The sequence below is a fragment of the Columba livia genome, chromosome 4, assembly GCF_036013475.1.
Source record: "Columba livia isolate bColLiv1 breed racing homer chromosome 4, bColLiv1.pat.W.v2, whole genome shotgun sequence".
Classification (NCBI taxonomy): domain Eukaryota; kingdom Metazoa; phylum Chordata; class Aves; order Columbiformes; family Columbidae; genus Columba; species Columba livia.
In genome coordinates, this window is record NC_088605.1 from 33,675,647 (window position 1) to 33,697,210 (window position 21,564).

The following is a 21,564-nucleotide window of genomic DNA, read 5'->3' on the forward strand; positions in this document are numbered from 1 at the left end:
CACCTCTCCCATCTACCAACACCTTTCCCTTAAAGTCTTGCCACCAGCTCTAGCAGTGACAGCCAAATTTAACTTTTTAGTGGGGGCAGCTTCCCAGGTGGGAACCAGTGTTCTGTATGGCGCAACAGGAAGATGCCAATATTGTATTTAAAAGCACTGCTGATCAGTACCACAAAGTCCATTCTAGATAATCCTGCAGCAGCAATCCTGCAGCTCTGCTTAACTCCGTTTATAGTGAGCATATGGTGATCATACATACCTAGATTACCTGCATGCATTCACCACTGTTTCTGAAGGGTCAGAATGTTTACTAACTGATCATTTCAGCTAAAGAAGAGAGGCCTATAAATCAGTTTCATCCACAAAATTAGAAAAGTAAAATCTAGTATCTCCCAGAAAGCTCAGAATGTAGCACTGTAGCTCTCCTTTCTCTGACAGGTAACAAAATACCCAGACTTCCTTCATTATCAGAGCTCCACATGTTTGCACTGAGAACTTCAAGGCTAAAGGACATCTCTGTAGCTGTCTTTACTACCTGAAGGAACAGAATTGTTCCACCTCCAAGTGTTTGCAAACTGTCTCTAGAAATTAATCCTCTTTTAGAAATTAAGCAACAAGAAGCAGCAACTTAAGTTGTAAAGATGAAGTGGGATCTTATTGAAAAGATCCCACAACTGTGACTATAATTGAGCAATGTCTGAAAGCCAGTAATGAAAATTTTATTTCTTGAATGGTGATGTAGATGCAGCACACAGGAATACACGAACACAGTGTAAAACATACAGTTTTGCATTTTCTAATTGCCAGCACAAGGGTGTACATAATACATTATGTATTTGATTCCAGGGTATAGTAGACATTAAATAAATGTTTTTAAGTTTCTCTTTTTTTCTTAGGTCATGTAGTAAAGTAATTTCTGTACACACAGAACGGACATATATGCATGCTTTAAATAATGTTCATGCTTTTCTAAATTCAGAAGTGGATTACTGATCATAAAATGTACATCAGATTAAATTATACCCAAACTGTATTTTACACTTAAAACAGATTCCAGTGAAAAAGCTTGCTTTGATAGAAAGCTGTGGATAGGCAAGTGTGACTGTCATCCTATCCTCAAGAAACCTGGTACCAGAATAGTATTTCTAATGATAAAAAACACTCCCTTGCTGTCCAAATCAGCACAGAATCATCTCTTTCTTTTCATACTAAAAAACACAAGGAAAGCTGTCCTCATTATGGTTGCCTACCTCCATCTAGTGACCAGAAAATGTATCTAAATTAATTCTGCAGCAATCCAATAATTGTTTGCCATTGGTGTTTAAAACTTAAAAATCACAAAACTCTTTTCCTGTGAATTTTCACATGGTGAAAGAACCTTGTCTTCTCCCAAGCAAACAGAAGAGCATGCTCAGAGAAACGTCAGTGGATTTTTGCAAGATGTAAAATGTACATCACTTAGTGAGACCTAGACAGGCTGGAGAAGTGGCCTAGCAAGAACAGTATGAATTTTAACAAAGAAAAGTGCAAGGTCCAGCATCCTGGACAAAATAATCAAAGAGTCCAGTGCAGGCTCAGACCTGTGTGGCTGGGGAGCTGCATTGTTGAAAGGGACCTGGGGCTACTAGTGGACAATACACGACATGTGTGCACCACAGCCAAGATGAAGGCAAATCAGGGAGGAGATGGATTAGATTAATAACATGAGTTCTATTTAAAAGAAGAAAAACAACCATTCTTTTAGAGTCAGGAATAGTGCTCTGAAAACAGATGCTCATTTCAGTACCTTAAATGTTACAGGGAACTTCTTGGTTTAGGCAGACTGTAGATAACAGTCACAAATGTCATCAGGGGTCAGCAATTAGCCTTGATGAAAAGTCATAGTCCTCTCTTGTTGGGGATATGGACAATGAAACTATTCAGGGCAGCACCTACAATAAAACTACTCAAGACAAGTCATAAATACAAATACTACTGGAGAAATGAACTCTTTAAGGTAGTAGGCTTTAATGTATATTCATCCTCCTTTTTTTTCCCAACTAATAACACCAGAAGATTTTTGATCCACAGCATGACATGTTCAGAACTCTATCTTTTTACTTTTTTGTACTGTAAAATTTTATGTCCATGAAAGTCTTAATTTAGTTCTCTGTAGAGATTATTTAAAGATTTCTGCATAAATTGTAGTTTACCCACACCTTTGCTTTTGAACCCCTTCTGCCATCTGGAAATGCTTGTAAGTATCTTAGAGATGCAGAAAGACCATCAGGGCGCAGAGAAGGCTGTTAAAGAAGTGTTTGTTCTTGGGCAGGGGGGCTGGAAGAAGGGGGGGCAGGAGGGGTATTGAATGAACTTAGGGAAAGAAATACATTATCAGATCTTACTTTGCCTTCTTGGTCAGTATCCTTAAGCTAAAAACCTCTTCAACATACAGCCTGAGAATCTTCAGTGGGCATGCAGGCAGTCTTTGAGAGAGAAAATTCCCTTCCTTTGAACAGCATGGCTTGCCAGCAGACCCATTTCACTACTGCTGTAGCATTCAAGTGGTTGTATTTCCCTGTGCAAGAAATCAAAGGGAAAAGGTATTCCCCTACAGAATATGCCCCAAAGCTTGTCTAGCACACAGCATGCAAGGAAAGCCCCAGAAAAGTTGCAAACATAGCAAGGCTAATAACTATGTTCTATATTTAGCCCTGTGGTCTTATGCTTTGCATAAGCTATATTATGCTAAGAAAACCATGGGAAGCCCCGTGACTCAGAAACAGCTGACTGGTAAAGCTTCTGGTCATTATTCCTTATTTTTAGAAGTACTCTTTATTTGACATACAAGCAGCAATGGCTAAATAGAGCAGGCTCAGATGAACAGAACAAAATCTGTTGGCTTTACCCCTTCTTCTTCCTTCCCTATGACATTCACAGTCTGCTTTCAGAGCAACACTTCTGAGATAAGGAGAATCAAATAACTAAACCAAGCTAAAAAGTACGTTTGGAAACTATTTCCTCTTGTCCCCCTGCATAATCAGGTAAATCTACACTCAGATCTGACCCCTAGCTAAAATCTGTACCTGAAGATCTTGATTGATCCTCTCTTTCCAGAAATTTTGATTCATTACTGGGTTCATTTTTTTTTAACTGATTAAGAATTTAAGAACATGTCTTCCTCTCTGCTTTCTCTACAGGAACTCGGATAAGTGATGAGTGTCCCTCTCTGTAGATTCCACTCATTTAAGAGAGCAAAAGGTATTCTCCTTACAAACATGTGACAGTCAACCTGTATGGCATGTAACACAAGATTATTTATAGAAAGCTACTTGAATCAGCTACTGCTGCAAGTTCTGTTACCAAAGTGAACTCCTTCTGGCCTGCTCCCGATGCACTCTAAGTCCTAACCCTCTCTTAACCAATGTAAAACCAGGTCAAGAAAAGACAGTGAATGTTCACAGCCATATTTTTCCTTTACAATGCAATGTTCTTTGTGAACCTCAAAATACAGTTGAAGACATGGAAAGGCAGACAACAAATACCAGAATCTCATCTTTTCACAGCAAGAGCCTCTTTAAGAGTGTCTGTTCATCTGCTGATGGATCAAACCTGCCCATGTTACAAAAAAGGACATCAACAAGCAACTACTTTCTGTTAATTACAGCCAAGTGCTTTTCATTTTCCTTTAGTACAACCAATATTTCATTCAAGGTCCATGCTTGTTTTTTCTTCATAGAAAAGTCCTTTTTAATCAACATTCTCAAAATAATTCTGTCAGTCACTTACCGCTCACTCATGCTACATGAACAACATCATCATTTAATCCCACATTAGGCTGATCCTTCCTCTGCACACCCTAAATAAAAGGAGTGGCTGAACTATTCTCCTGAGACCACTTTCTGTCTACACAGCCTTCTGCAGCTAGTTCTGCAAAACCGAGCCACTGCTTACCTCCTCCAGGGAGACAGAATGATTATCTAACCCCAAAGTCTTCACATCTAAACTACAGCTCTGAGTAGGATCCACAGGTCCTACCCAGATCTATCATCCTCTGTCATACCTCATCACCCTCTTCACACATAGTTTCAGAGTTCACAATGTGCTTATGTCACCCTAGACCACTGAACTCTGGAATTTCCAGAATTCTAGCATCCTTTTCGGAAGTAGGGGACTTTGGAATCAGATGTCCATTTCCCAAATCTTATATTACAGATTTCAGGTTGAGAAGAAGGTAAGAAGAATGAAGTTGTGTATCAGCACTGCATATTAAGGCTCGGAAAAAGAGGAACAGACAGAGGAGAGACTGAGCAGATCTAATACCAGGTCTTGCCAGTGTCTGAAGTTCAGCTTTGAAAGTTTCTGTGTTATCTTTTACTTACCATAGCCCAGGGCTAGCTGTAACATCCATAAAAAGAGGTGCAGCAGAATGCCTGCAGTAGAATGCATGCTGTAAATAAAAACACTGGTCTTAAAATATAATTTTCTGGACATTTGTTTGTACAGTAAAAAAGTACAACACTAGTTAAAGTACTGCAATGCTGGGGAAATGTTACTATTTGACACAAATGACAATTTGTCAAAGGTCTTACAACCAATTTCAAATTATCATATGATTAATGCTGATTAATTGTATCACTTAAACAGTTACTACTTCTGCTTGACTTTAGTGAATTAATCACAGTTATATTGATCTACTCAGTCACTGGATGACAATCCTTACTTGATTATTCTCTCTTACTAGAATGGGCTTGTGTTTCTATCACTATGACTCATGGAGGGAGTCTTTAACAATAGATTTACAACTTTTCACCTTATTTTCATCAATTTTTCTTTAAAAATTACTGTGTATAATTATTTTTCCAGACATTTCTGGCATTTTATCATTTCTGTTCTTGAAAATAAAGATAATTTTAAACAGAATAAGAATGACATATTTTTCCTCCCATTCTTCCTACCTACCAAGTGGTTTTAAAATTAGATTTCTCTGTTACACAAAAGGCACAGGCAACTTAGACAACAATCTCGGGTAAAAATGCAAGATTTCAACTATTTTATCAGTTTTTAAAATGTCAGGAATTAAAATTGGCCTATCATACTCCTACCTATGTTGCACACTATTTCTCAGATACCCCTTAAAAACTATGATACAGTATTCTTTATTGAATTTAACATTAAAAAAAACAGAATCAGAAAAATCAGCCCACTTGCACAAAAATCCTGAAAGTTAATGAAGATTTATGTTCCAAAATGGAAATAAATATTCATACAATTAATAAACTGAAGAACTGAAAAACCTATCTTGTAGTATTCTGAATTGCTCTTTACCTGTAAGTTTTCTTTGATGGAGAAAGAAAATCCAAAAAGCAACTCAAACTATGTGCAACTCAAGTTTCAGTTAGAAACATCTGCTTCTCAAAAGTTGGTTGTGCTCATAAAAACTTGCAGACGTCCCAAAAAGAATTAACTACAGGGTCACAGGGTTCTATGAACACTCTATGTTTTAACCGCAGACCACAAAGTTATGTTAGAGATCTGCTGGAGACATCCAACTTAGCAAAATCCAAATAGATAAAGATCTGGAGGCCCATAATTACAACAGCTATAGCCTTAATCATCTAAGGCAATAAATCACATTGAACTCTTTCCTGCAAGGAGCTAAGATATTTAATCAAGCAGTCACAAGTGTCTCTCATTAAACTTTCATGTCAAATTACTTAAAAATAATCAATCTCACTTATATTTTTCTACCAGCTGCATGTGCAATGAGCACGTCCTGCCCCAGACAGGTTGCTACATTGCTCCTTCTCTGCAGTTTCCAGGACCTAGTTTTTCAGCTGTTCTTTATAACAAATGATGAGACAGTTACCACTTTCATGTACATAAAAAGCAGTTCTTCAGCCTAAAAAAAGTATATATATAAAAAAAAATCTAATGGGGAAAATAATGTTCTACCAGCTCTTAAAACACATTTCCATTTCCTAAAAAAAAAAAAAAAAAAAGAGCGAGAGAGAACTTAGCCTCTGTCTTCTCTGTCTTAAGTATAAAACCTTTTGCTTCAATTCCTTAGTAAAGACTTTCTACCATAAAAAACAGTTCTATCGAAAACAGTGTTCTTGCTCTTTATGTTCAACATAAGGCAGAAACAGGTAAACTGCTGAAGCTGGTTATGGTGTGTTTTGACATTGGCTTTCGTTTTGAGTAGTTCTATAAGATGAATATAGTAAGTATTCACGTATTTTCTTATTCTTCCTTTGAGCTTTTTGACTTTAAGTATTCCTCTCCCCAAGGCTTGTTTGCCCTCTAAGGAATAAACATTTCATGATCCCACAGCTCAGTCTAAAGCAGTAAAGAGGGCAGCAGGGGCAGGTGGTTAAAAGAAAACTCCCTAAGTGAGCTAGACAGAAACACAAACCCAACAAACTAACAGACAAAGGCTGCCTCATTCTGTGTGTCTGTCTCACCCAAATCAAGGCAGTGAACTGATTGAGCACAGTAAACTCCTTAAAAACAAAAGATACAATTGTGTTGACTAATAAAGTTTCCTGTCTTTCCCCATGCCATTGATTTCTGTGGAACTTGATATATAGGAAGCATTACCAGAGAGGACTGAGCCCCTACAGTTTTAACAGCATCTTCTGCCCAGTCGTGTATTTTAAGGAAGGGGAAAGAGGCAAGGAGTTGCATGATTAAAATCAAAATGCTTTTCTTCTCCCTAAAAACATTGCTATTTCTTTCTTTAGATGGGTCGGTTTAAAGGAAGGAAAAAGACAAGTGCGTGTCTGCTGTTGCATTGCTTTTGTTATCACTGTCATCACTGTCATAATTGAACTTTCAACATCCATGTCTACCTCCAACACTAGCACTATTACTGGAATAATTATAGCAGTATTGACTCTTCAACCTTTTTTTTCAGCCTTGTCTGTGACATGCATCTGAAGTGTTTTATTTGACCTGCTTCCAGGCAAGACCAGGCACGTCCCTGTCAGAGAATAAGAGGTGCTAGCAAGCTTTTGCTTTCTTCATGGCATGGCTAGCCTGAGCGAGGAATGGGGCAAAGCACAGGTGTTATCTTTGAGCCTGTCTTCTCCACTGCTTATGGAACAGGCGGGGCATCGATAAGCCAACACATTCACTCCTCAGTTACTGCTGATAGCGTTGGAGAAAGTCCTCTGCAGAGCAAGAAGGAACTAAGGGGTTAATCTCAGGTTCACCATGTGATGAGTTGCTGGGCAAAGTACAATGCTACCACCTTTTACTTTGGTTATGCAATATCAAAGGTTTGCTTGGGCCTGTGTGGTGCAGAAATACAAATTTCAGTAGCCAATGGCACAGTGAGAAGTTATGTAACTGGAAACACATCCAGCTTCCTCTGGCTCCTCAGTGCAGGTATGACTTTGTGTGCTGGTGGTAGCCTTTGCTATTATGTCCTAGATAAGCTTGAAGTTGTATTTAACTCTGCAACAAGAGATACCTAATTGTCTGTTAGGAACCTGCATCAAAACGAACAAGTATAATTGTAACTCACATTTAGGATATGGAAATGTAAGTCATATTTGGTCTTCCAGAGTTCATACCCCTTAGACTTCTACTTACATTATGAATGAAAACACATACAAGAAAGAGTAACATGTCAAACAAGGTAAAATTTGCCTACCTCACCTTATTTGAGTGACATATAATAGTAAGGGACTCATGAAACAGAACAGCTTTGTTAATAGTATCACATAAACAAGTAATCATAAATTTGTGCCATTTTACTTTCCAGAGGTACCTGTCAGTGAAATGTGAAAATTAATTAAATTGACGGTTTGATGGGAAAATACATTAAAAAAAGCCTACTAATTTGTTAATATTCTGATGCTTGCTTAGAGCAAAAAAAGCAATTACCTAAAGTAATTTGAAGTGTTCTGAAGACTAAAGCTTTTTCATTTGGCATTCAAAAGAGTAACATATAAAGAATATTAACACACTTCCACATTTGTGTGGGTCAGTTTGCTCTTCTGCCCGTAAAGAATAAAAAAAAAAAAAAAAGACTATTTTTGTGTTAAAAAATTATAATTCTGAGATTGAGAATGTAATTTTACTCTTGTAGTAAGAGAGTACTGGGGTTTTGTTTGTTTGTTCATTTGTTTTTTTTTTGCCAAAACAGGTTAAACACATCAAAGAAAGGGCTTTTTTTTTTTTTTTTTTCCCCAGAAAATGGAAATGCAGAGCATTCCATGCAGTAAATATGCCTGCCAGTTTTAATTTATATCAAAGTTTTAGGGAAGCTTCTTGCTAATTCACTTTTTTTTTCTCCTGAAGAAGGTAAAAAAGTAATTCATGTACGTAAGCAATGGAGAAGACAGAAAGCTCAGGAAATTACACTCATCAATGCAGGGGAAGAGTTCTGGTTCCTGAGTTCAGAATAATTCAGAATAATTCAAGGGTCAGTGACTTCTTCCAACTGTCTTTTTATTGCATTTCTCCTTAAAGTGTCCAGGAGAAGTGGAAGTCTACAAAGCAGCCTCCCCAGATATAAACCAGATGGTGGAGATGGACTATGAGCAACCGGTCATCACAAAGGTTATAGATTTCTGCAGTGCACTTAAAACTGGGGTAAACAAGAAAACAACCTTTTGGATACCTCCAGCAACTCTCATACACTGCACTTCAGTGTGTTGCTAAAAGCCAGTGTAAAGTTTATAAAACTTGACTGATAATGCTTTAAATCCTGTAGATTAAAACTTTCAGTCCTTCTGACACTGGCATCTCTTATCACAGGATTATGGCCTAAAAAATTCAGAAAAAGCTATTTATGCTTCCAAAGCTGTTTTTCTTCATTAAAAACCCCACAGTAATCCTTCATGATATATTCAATGGTATGCCTCCACTTCTTTTGCCACATTCCCTGTCACTGCAATATTAACACATTATTTCCATTATTCTCACAGACATCCCAGGAAGTTTTAGGAAAGCCATTTGTTTAGTTTTGTTCTCTTTTTTGTTTCCCTGGGATATCCATTCCTGCTCATTTTAGAGGAATTACCTATGTTTCAAACACGGATCACTTGAAGATAACTCTCACGTACTTATAAGGATTGAATAAAGCATACTATAAATAAAAAACAGATTAAAATTCTTTTCTTCCTTGTGTATTGCCATTTTTTTCTTACGTTACAACCTATACGGTCATCTATTTTACGTCTCTTTCTAGACAGAGCTTGTACCTTTCTGTGTCATTTCAAGCATGGCTTCCAAGAGAAAATATCTCAATGGCACATAGAAATTCAAGCCACTGCAAGACCAGTATATCTGTAAAGGTCATCACACACAGTCATCATCTGCTATGAAGCAATAATTTTTATGTGTAATGTTACTTAGGAAACCATTTTTTCATAAAAATGACTAGTAGGAAAGATATGCAAACAGTCTGGATACACATGGCTATCTTTTCTGCTCTTTTGCTCATTCTCCACTTGGGTTCCTCAGGTACCAGCTCCTTTACTAACTTGCTCCAACAGGGACTGCTTAATTCCTTAGACTGAGGGATTCATGAGTCGTAGTGTATTTGGGTTTACTACAAGTTCATAGAATAACGTTTGAAGTACATGAACATTTATAGCAAAGAACATAAACTACAGTGGGAAATGACATCTTCTACTAAATTTCTCTGTGTATTTTATTTCCTTTTCTATTTGCTTTTCTTTTTTGGTTTGTTTTTTTTTTTTTTCCCCCAATATTAGATGTGCCTACTAAGAATTTGACATACCTCAGTGCTCTTAGCACTACTGAGAATTTTTAGATCATCTCATTACTCATCGATTTCTCAGACATTAACACACTCCTGATCAATGTCACATAATGAAGGTTGCCATAGTTCTGTCTCAGATGACGTGAAAATAACTAATGATTTCATTAATAAGATAGATTAAAGGTAGCGGTAATCAGTGACAGCTTATTCTGTAGTGGCATCTGTATTGATGCTTCTCTGGCGCCTGAAACACCAGACAATTTTCTGTTTCTAAATGGAATTAAAAGAGATTGGCAATATCCTGTTTCTCTGGATATGTTCCAGGGAGCTTCTTCTAACACTGTAAGTAGCACGTCAAACCCGATACTGTTTTCCTAACCAAATGTTATTAACAGTAAGCGTTTCAGTGGTAGAGTACAGCAAGATGTCTGAAGGGCTGTACTGTCTATTTTAGGTTCAATTTCATTTTCCATTTATATTAATAACATAAAACATAGCCAGAAGCTTTTCTTTATCTTGAAGCTGATTACATCATTTGTTTCTTCTAAGTATGAAAGAATTCATTTTCACTTCTGAGTGAACTGCAACAGTGTAAGGTGTAAGGGCTTTGGCATGTGACTAAGAGCTACACATATGCTAAGATAAAGTGCAAAAATGAAGTTCCTGTAGGGAAATTAGTTCAAATGATGCCTAGACATTTGAGATCTCTAAGGTTGAGGGAAGCAAATGCAAAGGCTAAGATCCTAGCTTTCAACGAGATACATACACAGATCACAATATTCATAAATTCTGATTCTAATGCCTTGCAGCATCAGACCTGACCTTCTGCTTCAGCTGTCATGGCTGTGAGTCAGTGGATTGCCTGGCCACAAGCTAGAAGCTCTGCCTTACAATACTAGCATTACACAGACTTCCCTTCACTTCTTTTCATAAATAAATGAAAATTGGAGATGTAATATAGCTTGAAAAAAAAGAGTAAATTTGGTAATGATAAGGACAGTTCCCTTACGTCAATGAATGTCAAGCTAAAAGGAAAGAGCAAGTAATCTTGCAGTCAAATTTTAGATCAGTTTTGCCATTTGAAAGTCTTTGATATCCACAAGGGCATTTAAATATGCAAACAAATTTATAGAAATGATACATTAAGAATTGCAATGATATAACTCAGTTCCTAGCAATCTTACTAATTCAGGGTAATCCAGTTATGGACACACATTATTATAGTGATATTCAGTGGACCCATAACATCTTAAATTGTCATATCTTCCTTGGTAGAATATTATTTGGCAAGATAAGCCTCCTTTCTGCTGAAATAGTACTTGATGTTTAATATTCAGTATATCAGAAATGATCCAATGTATATAAATTGTGGCTAGTTACAGCAGATTTTGGTAGATACACTCTTATGAATTGTTAGCAAAGATCAGTTAAATGCAATTTTTAAAAATATAAGTCTTTTAACTTACAGCAAATAACTCAAGAGGTGTCCACTTGGTTTTCTTACGTCCTTGCTACTTATCATTACAACAGAGCTATCCAGTAGAGGCAAGGATAGCGGAGAGGCTATGGGTAACCTACAACGGCCAAGAATGTTTTCCAACTTCTGATCAAAGCTTACACCTCAGGAGTCCTAGCTCTGCATCAGGACCATGTAGCCCTGTAAATGTGATTTTTTGCCATTACCAGGAGGAAGTATCAACTTTGCACTGACCTTTGCAGTGGCCACTGACTGCTGCCTGACGTGTTTTAGCTTGAGCAATGGGAAATGGTATGTGATAAAGGCCAAAGAGCCCCAGGGAATCAGTGTGCAGCAAACAACAGCCCCCTGGGGTAGCAGAGCTGGGGGATATCTTTCAAACTTCGACTGGGAAACAATGAGAAAGATACAGACTGTGTAAATAAAATGTATAAAAACAACCTCAGGCAGACCGTATAGCCAGGAGGAAGAACCCCCTCCTTCATGACCTTCATACTCCCAGGGAAGGCCCTGGGATGATGATAATTCTTTATTTTACTAAAAGAAAATCTAGGTACAATTCAGATGCAGCATGTCTCTCTAAAGAGGTCAGAAGAGATGAGAGGGAGACATTCAGAGCATCGAGACTACAGGATGCAGTAGTCTGTACATCAAGAGATAAACCTGGAAACTGCCAAACTGACTGAAAGAAGGAATTCACTTCCCATAAAGCTTTACCTGCCCTAATTAGACAGCTTGTTTGGAAAGCAGCTCCCTGCTCATTGAATGGAAAGAGGTAGGCAGGTAAATCTGACTTTGTCAACTGTGCAACAATGAGAATACCTTGCCCAAGGTCACATAGAAAGGATGAACTGAACCCACTTCTTTGAAGTCCTATATAACCATTTAGTGAACTTACCATTCATGACACCACTATTCATTTTCATTGATGCTGTAACTGCTGCTCAGAGCTGCTGGCTATTACCTTGCAGAAATTTCCCACTTCTTTTCCATCCCTTCGTTGAATACTGCTATGACAATTGGTAAAACTCAGCTATGTACAGCTGTTCAACCCTTGTCTCTGAATAGAATAGAGATTACTCAAATGAGCAGAAACCTGTAGTAATACAATCTTTAATTCTGAAACTTTGCTGAAAACTCTTTTCAGTTTCATCTTATTTGTGAAAAAATCCCAATCAACAACCTACATGTGAGTTGGTTTTCTTGACATCTCTGCATACACATGGTACAGCAGATTTGACGGGCCGGACTGATGTGATTTGATGGGGACTGTTTTGTCCTCATGTAGCTAAAATGAAATAGCTTTGCTTAAAGGTTGTGCTGGAAGTCCCTGAGATCAGCCATACCCAGATTCTAGATTTGTCTAAGGGACAGACATGTAGCTGCCAAAAAGCAGCTAAATACTCCTTGGCCTGAAGCTGTACTACCAAGTCTAGTAGGGCTGAAATTCTCCTGTCAGACTGTGGCAATGCTAGGAAAGCTCTTCTGTAGCATCTAGGCTGTAGCACTTAGCTGAGGTAAGACATGTTGATAAAGCTACACAAACCTTGCCTTTTTTAAAACCAGATGACGGTTTAGAGAAAACACTGAGGGTGTCATAAAGGAGTAAGACACTCCTAGCAGGACAAACACATAGCAGAAGGTCTGGTTTCTAGACATTTAAGATGAGCTTCAGTGAAATAACTGTTTGCACCATCCTATACCTTTACAACCTTCAGCCTAAAAAGCTTTTGCTTTTACTCCCTATGCATGCACCATTTTGTGAATCTGAAAGATGTATAGGCAGGAGTCGTGTTAATTTCAAAAAGTGACAGAAGTCATGGCTTGAAGGGTACTGAGAGGGAAAAAAACAAAGTCTGTATTGCTCTTTGTTATCTTTGTTCCTTGTCAATCACGATACAATACAGGAGGATGTGAGAGTAACCTTGTAACGGATTAGGCTCCTGGTGTTATGCAGCTATGTTGTATTGCTTGCTTACTTTTCTAACAATGGAGTATTCAAAGCCCCTGACTGATGCTCTTTGGTGTGAGAAAAAGGTTTCTGAGTACCAGTTTAAACATGAATGTTTCTCTAAGAGCCAGATGGCTTCACCTCATCTTGTGAAGTCTGCACAGGTAATGGATCCTCTCCCAGAGAATAACTCCTTAGCTTTTGCTTGCCAGCATGGGCTATAAGTCTTCCAAACAATTTGGGCTACAATTTGTTATGATGAAAAAACTGATTTCTTGCCTTTCTGGCACTGCTAATGGCAATGGCTTAAACAACAAAGAACTTCAAAGGAAACATGGCTGAGCAGTGCAAGCTTTTGCAGTGTTCTGCAAAGCTCAGAAACTAATTTTTCCTTCTTCTTAGGAGTGGATGAAAAAGCAGCTCTCCTTGAATTCATTGTGTCACTGGCATATTCCTGGCTCTAGAGTCTGCCCCCACGAAGGTCAATATTTCCCCACTCAACAGAGCTGTAATGACTTGTACACGTTGAGAAAACACAGCACACCAGCTGAAGTCAGGGGATAGAGCTAAGCAAAGACTCTAAAGTTTGATTATCAGCATTAATTTCTAAAAATGGGGCATACAATTAGAATGTGTCTGTATACCACAAACTACTTGTCTTTAATTTCTCTGGCTACTACGGCCACAGTCACAGGAGGCCACAAACCTAATGTAGGGGAAGAAGCTGAGGAGTTTTTATGATAGCTCAAAGCCAATATGCTTATAAGTATGAAACAAAAAATGTAAATAATTGAGAACGTTAATAGTGAAATAATATTTGTATGAAAAGTCCTTTCAGCTGGGTACACATCATGACAAGGGGGTTCTAGATATGGCCAGCAGGGCTTTGTAGTCATACACACTCTTTTTCTAGTAAAGTAAAAATTGGAGCTAGCTATATAGGTAATTTTTGCAGCTACCCAAATAAGAAGTTTCACATATTTTCTCTACCACATGTATAACCCTACTCAGCACCAAGAATTAAAATAGAGAGTGAAGAGAATTAAATGAGAACATTGTGTCAAAAGGCGACTGCAGTAAAAGTAAGTCATTTCCTTTGGAATTCACACCTACTTGAATGTGTAATTTCACACAGATGGAAGCTTGCTCAAGTTTAATAAAGAACAGTGATCTCATGAGGAACAAAAGGAAGCCAGTGTGGTTTACATGTACAGAAATTAAATCACTAATATACTAAACAATAAAAATTTGCGTAAGCAGTGGGCTAGCATAGTTATTTTACCATTCCTTCAGCTTTTGCATGCTATTTCTAGTCTTCTAATCTTCCTTATTTAAACAGCCTCACATGAACAGGACATGTGAGCTTGTGGCATAAAGTATTAATGACATCAATGAGAAAAGTTGTAACAGAAGAGCAGAGGACTGACACTTCAGTTCTCTTGTCTCTGCCCGTGGCTCATGAAGTGACATCCCTGTATTCTTAAGTTCATCTCTATTCTGATCAGCACTTGTGAATGCATTTAGCTTTGAGCACATGCTTGAGTAATATCAAATTTGCAAAATTTAATTTGCATGGTCCTAAATAGAGATGATTTCCCAACTCTAGTCCTAAGTCTTTAAAATAACAAACAGCTCACGAATATACGTCCATGCCCAAGTCACACACCGTTTGTAAATTACACTACAAAGCTCAATTGCACAGTATTGTAGAGATACGAATTCATGTTCTGTAGGTAGCAACTTATTCTGCCTTGCCGTATTATCACCAGTACCTAAAACTGACTTAAGCTATCTAAGGCTTTGGAAAGCCAGACATTCCCCTCTGACATGGTTCTCTTCCACCATCTTGATGCTGCAGTTTGACTATTAGGAAGCAAAAAACCATGGACGAAACTGCTCAAAACCTAGCTTTGCCATTGTGTTCCAATGATTTTCCATATTGTTTCTTTAGAAAGCAATCAGAAAAATTTACCTTTTGGTGATGCACTTTCATCCTAGAAAGAAAAGGGATAGGTGATGAATGAGGAAAATACTTGTAACAAAAAACTGTAATTCCAACTAAGAAATCAGTTTAGGGGGATTTACATGGGGAAAATATGTTCTGTCTTTCCTGAAATAGTTCCTGGAAGACCAAAATTCAGTTCTTGTTGGTGTACAAAAAATGTATTTCCTTCAGACCTGACTCCCTCCGATTATTTAGAAATCTGTTTTAGACTTTGAAGTCATTCATGTTCACTTATGTTGCTGTGTTACCAGTGTAATATATACAGCTACTAAGGCCACAGATAACAGCACTGTGTGAGTGTGTAACACATTAATAATGTCAACATTCTGAGCACAGTATTGGAATATAAACTATTAATTTACTTGGATAAATTCTAGGTTTTGACTACTATTCAGCTTTTCAAATGACAGGCATTTTATGTTCAGGTGTTTTAGTAATCACTTGACAATTAATCATTCAATTCCACAAATTTATTATTGCAAATTTCCAGCGCTAACTAATTGCATGTTTCAGTAAGCATTCGTCACAGTACTAGGAAACCAAGTGATCGGTTCACAATGCAAAGCATTCATGCAAGTTAAATTGTGACAGGGCTGAGCTAGGAGGGCTTCAAGAGGCTAACCATTTACTTATGATGTCCCTTGAAGGACTATTAATCCATGTAATACATATTTTGGGGAGAATAAAAGCAATCAGTGAGACCTGTTAATCTCACTACTACATCTTTCAACCATTAAAGCATTCTGAACAAACCTCTTCACTAAAAGAAATTTCAAACAAAAAAGTGAAGTTTGGTCATGACGCAAAATGGTTTCTTTCAAGTTTTTGATAGTAATAAGACTGTGTTTCTCACATCTAAACTCCAGATTACACTATATCACCCTATGTTACGAGATTACATCTCACACATGAGGTCCCCTTCTAAGGTAAAAAATCAGCAGTATCATTCAGTTGAAGTCGTGGACGTAGAATATTATGTAGAACAGTAGTTTCATTATCCTGACCATCTTTACAAATGTACCACTGCAATTTTAATTTAACACACATAGCAACAATCCAGCCTTCAGACAATGAAAGCAGAGACAATATGAGCAGGAGTTAGCCTGAGGAACAGAAGCATCACCCAACAACTATGTTTAATTTGGTCCAGCATTAAAGATATCGTAGTCTCATGGATGTTTGATTTCAGGGTATAAGAGACAGAGCTAATCACTCTAATAATCAGTTTCCATTGTGCCTCATTCTGTACCCAGATTAAAAAAAATCTATAATAACGATAGAACACAGGTTATAATACAGGACTTAGTTTTGCCTATTAGCCAGGAAATTATGTTATGACACTAATTTAAAAAACCCTAAACATTGAAAATTTGAAGATGATCAAGTTGTCTCTTTATATTGCAAAAATACTGACAAATAGTACCATCCCTATCTGTTTTGTTATTTTTTTTTTCACTAATAAATATAGGCAGAACACAGCTGAAACGCAGTGAGTTTAAAAATGTCATTTATTTTATAAAAAAATAATTAAACAGATTGAGAAAGCAGTCTTGAAGCATGCTTAAATTATTTTTCCTTCACCTGATTCTCCTAACCATGTGAAATATATGGTTTTTTAACTGAAGATCATCCAGTGAACACCAGTGGACTGCTTTTCCCATAGAGCAATATGGGAAATACTTTGTCCTTTCAGAAATGGAAGATGTTTAATTTATCACTTTCCCCCTTCTAGGAATAAACCAGCTTGGCTCATTTACATCAGCATGTTAAGCCTTTGCCAGCAGGAAGAAAAACACTGATGTTCCAATTTAACAATGCTTGTTGCCAGCTCATATAGCTGAGAGTAACTAAGAAGTAGGACTATGTTCTGGATATTGAAGGGTTCCTCAAAAGTTTAAAAAAAACATCCACTAAGCAGATTTTTCCAGGTATAAAAACATGTCACATACAGTAACAATCAGCTCTTGTACAATTTTGGCTTGCATTCCCAGAAATAAAGAGCTCAAAACAATAACAAAGTTCTGAGCTTTGTAGAAGTAGAAATATGGGAGTGACATAACATTGTGAACATGTGGATCTGTACGAGCATTCTTATCTCCTGTGAAATAATGATTGCCTTGGTTTAGAAAGAGAGGTCAGTTGCCAACTTTGTACAACTTCAAAATGACTGCCAGAGTCTCTGGGGAAATTGCACAGACGCAGGACAAGTAAGGGCTGAGAGAACAGGGTGAAATCCTTCCATCTCAAGGCAAACCCACAGGGACAGGTTTGTGGATGCCCATACATTCAACAGACTCTCACTAGAGGAAATTTTAAGGCAATGGTTGGGGAAGTACTGGCAGATCTTCCAGAACTGCAGAATGAAATTGAAGGGAAGAATATGATGACAGTATGGAAAATAAAACCTATAAATGTTCTAAGCTCCAGATCTCATCACCAGGTGTGCAGCTACTACACTGTCCTTTTCCTGTCTGCCTTCACTCTCCTGCTCTGCAGGGATCTGCAGTCTATTCACCCCATCAACCCATTGCACGATTTTCCCTTTCATTTAGGAAGAGTGAAGCCCTCTTGCCTTGCATTCCTCTCAGTGCATCTCTACTTTTCATCCCCCCCTTGGGCAGTCTACTAAAGCTGTAGGAAATCGTATTATTCCCCTAGGGTACAGAGCTGACAAGTGACGCTCCCTGAGGGATGAAAGAGGGGCAGAGACCGTTGGTGCAGACAGGGCCCAGACTGAGCCTTCAAACCTCTAAAACTCATTGGCTGACATTCTATCTCCATTTCATGGTCTCACATAGGAATAACATCAGCAGTAAGTGGTACCTAACCTTGCTGGCAGTGCAAACCAGGGAGGTAGCAGCTGAAACACCTTCACGTTTTCACCTCTTGAATGGTCTGTTGAGGTAGACACAAAAGCTCCCTGGAAGAGAAAGATATACTTCAGTGTAAAACCATATTTCTGAGGTTAGCTGTGAAGTTTCAGGAAACTCTTTCATGAAAACGACATGAAAAAAGGAAGATGTAGCAATATGCACAATTCACTCTGTGTCAACAAGGACAAAATTGCTGTTGAAATCTGTCACAAGGGTGTTAGTAAGCTCTACCAAGTGGTAAGCACTTTTGTGTCAAATGCACAATTTGAAACTTTCAGGGTGAAACAGTGTCCTGGAAGATGTGCATGAAAAGGGCCCCAAAGCAAGGAGTAAACTAAACACTCTCTGATCAGTTACTTGTCACATGGCTTTAACAGCTGCAACTACCTTGTTTCCTTAAGGGTTACCTTGAGAGTTTTTAGGTATCCTAGCTATAATGCTTAGCAGAACAAGATTTTATTTTCTTAGTGATTTTTTGTTGTTGTTGTTCAAAATATAGGCATAATCAGAGATTAAATAAGCATTCAAAGATGTTACAGAACTTTTCCCACCTCCTAAGCCAGAATTACGTCATTTTCTTTTCAAGACACTCCATTCATATTTCTGAGTTCAGTTTATATGACACAAGAACAGCAAACCAAATATCCTTTGTTGTAAGGGTTTTTAAGGTTGCGTTAGAAGTGGTAAGATACACAGTGAAGAAGAGAAATAAAATAGTCTGTGGTGTAAAATAAACCAAGAAGGGTCACAGAGTAATAAATGGCACAAAAAGCAATATATCAAAAGGAGGAGGTAAAAAGAAATGCCAAGAGAAGCACACCTACACTAAATGTCCCCTTAGCACAGAGAAAAAGCAAAAGCTGAACTTGGCAAGGCTGAAAATAAATTTGACAGCCTCAAACAAGAAATGTAAGACAACCTTGGCTACATTGATTTGAGTAAGCTGGTACAGACAGATGGTCAAAGAAAACAATTTGTGTACTTTAAGTATAAAATATTTCTGGGACCATAAAGACTGTGTTGCTGTTTATGAATGAGGCCTGAAGAGTCAAACTAGATGTTGCAGTGTAATAAAATGCTAAACATTATCTTCAGAAGACAATTTAAGGTGTCTTAACACAAAAATACCTGTCACTGAGTAGAAGATACTGAACCATAATAACTGAAATTCAGAGAAAAGAAAAACTAATAGAGCCATTGTAGTTAAAATCCTTGGTTAACCTTTGTGCAATAGTAAAGAGGATATATTTGAATGACAGTGGAAATTTTATCATATATTATCTTTTCTGCAATTAAATTAATGCATAAATGTCACATAGTAACATTTTAATTCATTTTATATTAATTTTTAATAAAAATATTGATTCTAAATAAAGCAGAACAATTGTCTGCAGTTTACAGTGGAGGGTGCCACTCCTGGAGCTGTGTTCTAGGTGTGCTCAGCTATGAGGTACAAAAAGTGTTTTGTCTAACCCCTCCATGAAATCTCCTCACACCCAGACTTGCAATGATTTCACTGGGCAGTTTTCTTAAGCATCGCCATAAGCCATGTTTTCTTTTGAAGCAGAAGGTATATGGTTCTGTTTTCTTCTATGTGTGCCTCTCTGCTACACCAGTAACAAACTCATCACCCAGTCTTTGGATTTTAGAGACCTTTGGTGACAAAGGCTTTCATGTTCCTCAGGTTGTCAGCAGATAGATCAGCCTCAAGACAAATAGGGGTACATCACATTGCCCAGAGGTACATAAACTTCAAACTAAATTGAAATCTTGACTTCTGTTTTTCTCCTGTCTGACAAGAACTGCAAAGGGCTCTTTGTGCTGGAGAAATATTTGATTTACACCTTTCATTTATTAATTAGAAATCTGCAAAAATAAGAGGATCATTTTTGATAATTGGTTTGCTTAATTTTCCTCCATAGTAGTAAGCCCTCATGTTTAATTATTCATTATACTTCCCTCATTCAGAGTCTGTGGATGGTATGCCGTTATAGTTAAGTTTTTTTCCTCAAGAGTGACTCGCATTACTAACAATGTGCAAAAGAAAAAAAAAGCATGTGGTGCTTGTTCTTTTGGAGAAAAGAATGGCAGAAGTTGCGTACTGTGCAAGTATTTTAAACTTAATGAAAGCTCACCAGCATATCAGAAATAATTATGCTTTTTCTTTGATAAAAAAAATATGAGAATTTGGTTTGAGTCCCTATAAAGATAACTGAAGTACTTTTCAGCACTAGAGATAACTGACTTTTCAGGTCAACTCCCTTAGATTCACTTGTAAGGCAACGTTGCATCATTCGCATGTATCAAATGTATCATCAGTTTAAGCTCTTGGCCACTGTATTAGAGTTCTCTTGTTTTATTTGTTCAGTTCTGAATGAAAACTACTTTCAATATGTTTTCCATTTAAAAAGCTATTTGTAGTAGTCTACAGGAACTTTCAATTTTATTTTACATTATCATTCTAAAACTATAATCTTAGATGAAATTACAATCGTCAATCATAGCTTTCTGACTATGAGTGCTGAAATTGTGAGTGCTGTGGAAATCCATACCTGGCAGATGACTGAAAGAAAATAATTTATTCATATCTCAAACTGCTGAAGGGTTCTGGACAACCTTGTCCACAGCCCTACCAGATGGTGTGTTTCAGTTTCTATTAAAAAAGGACTCCATCAAGAACATTAAAGCACCTGGATAAGGATTAACAGAATGCATAATAGAAATGGTAAAATGGTAACTGGCCCATACTTTTCTAATAACTGACGAGGCTGTCGCAGAGGTACACATGCACGCCTGCACCAGCAAATGGTTTGGGTAAGGGCAAGCTCAAACATGAACAAGAATGAGAAGTGCAGATAAATACCAATCAAGGAGCCTATTCCAAAAATGAATTAAGTTAACAAAAAAAATCCTACAGTTTGCTGTGGGTTTGATGTCTGACTCTGGCCGTAAGATGCGTGGTGGTATAATGTAACCATTCCAACTGAAATGGCTCAGACCAAGGTTTCTGCCTCATTTTTATTTCCAGGAAGATGAGGAAGAGAGGAAAATGGAGAATGGGAGGGGAAGAGGAGGTGAGGGGGGAGGAGGAGGAGACAGCTACAATTTCAGCTCCACTTCTGGAAAATTAAAGCATTAAATACGTTGTTGTGGACATAACATTTTCATTCTGAGAGGAAAAGTATCAGAGATAGAAGTCAGAAAACAGAATGCAACATATCTGTAAGTCATATTGAATTTTGCCATCCATAAATTATTAATATGTATCTTGTAACTATGTTCAGAACAAAAACTAAAATCATATGTTGTTCTGGCAAACTCTCCACTTACTAAGAGCAAAGGCTGTGGCAGTTGGCAGATGGGTGTATAATTCTTAATAGAAATTATATAGATGTATATCTTAGGTCCAAGAGCTCTCTCCAAAACTCTACTTGCTATACATTTTACATATTTATAAGTGTGTCTGTATTACAAATGAAATATTGTAGCAATTATTTCAGTGTTTCTTTTTATTTGTACCATCCAGGGGCAGAATTTCCAAGT

The 21,564-nt window shown here is 37.5% G+C and overlaps 1 protein-coding gene across 9 annotated transcripts in view; it reads right to left on the reverse strand.

Moving 5' to 3' along the window:
* LOC102094577 (coagulation factor XI) overlaps nt 1-21,564 on the reverse strand; it is a 139,709-nt gene that overhangs the window by 67,776 nt on the left and 50,369 nt on the right. For 8 of the 9 annotated variants that reach the window (XM_065061125.1, XM_065061124.1, XM_065061126.1 and 5 more), the window contains 4 exons: nt 17,977-18,068; nt 15,116-15,137; nt 4,362-4,429; nt 2,385-2,557 (listed from right to left, as the gene is read on the reverse strand). In XM_065061125.1, coding sequence (XP_064917197.1) covers nt 2,446-2,557; nt 4,362-4,429; nt 15,116-15,137; nt 17,977-18,068 — 294 coding nt within the window. In that variant the 3' untranslated portion in view covers nt 2,385-2,445. The remainder of the gene's footprint in view (nt 1-2,384; nt 2,558-4,361; nt 4,430-15,115; nt 15,138-17,976; nt 18,069-21,564) is intronic. The other variant, XM_065061123.1, reaches the window with a different exon arrangement.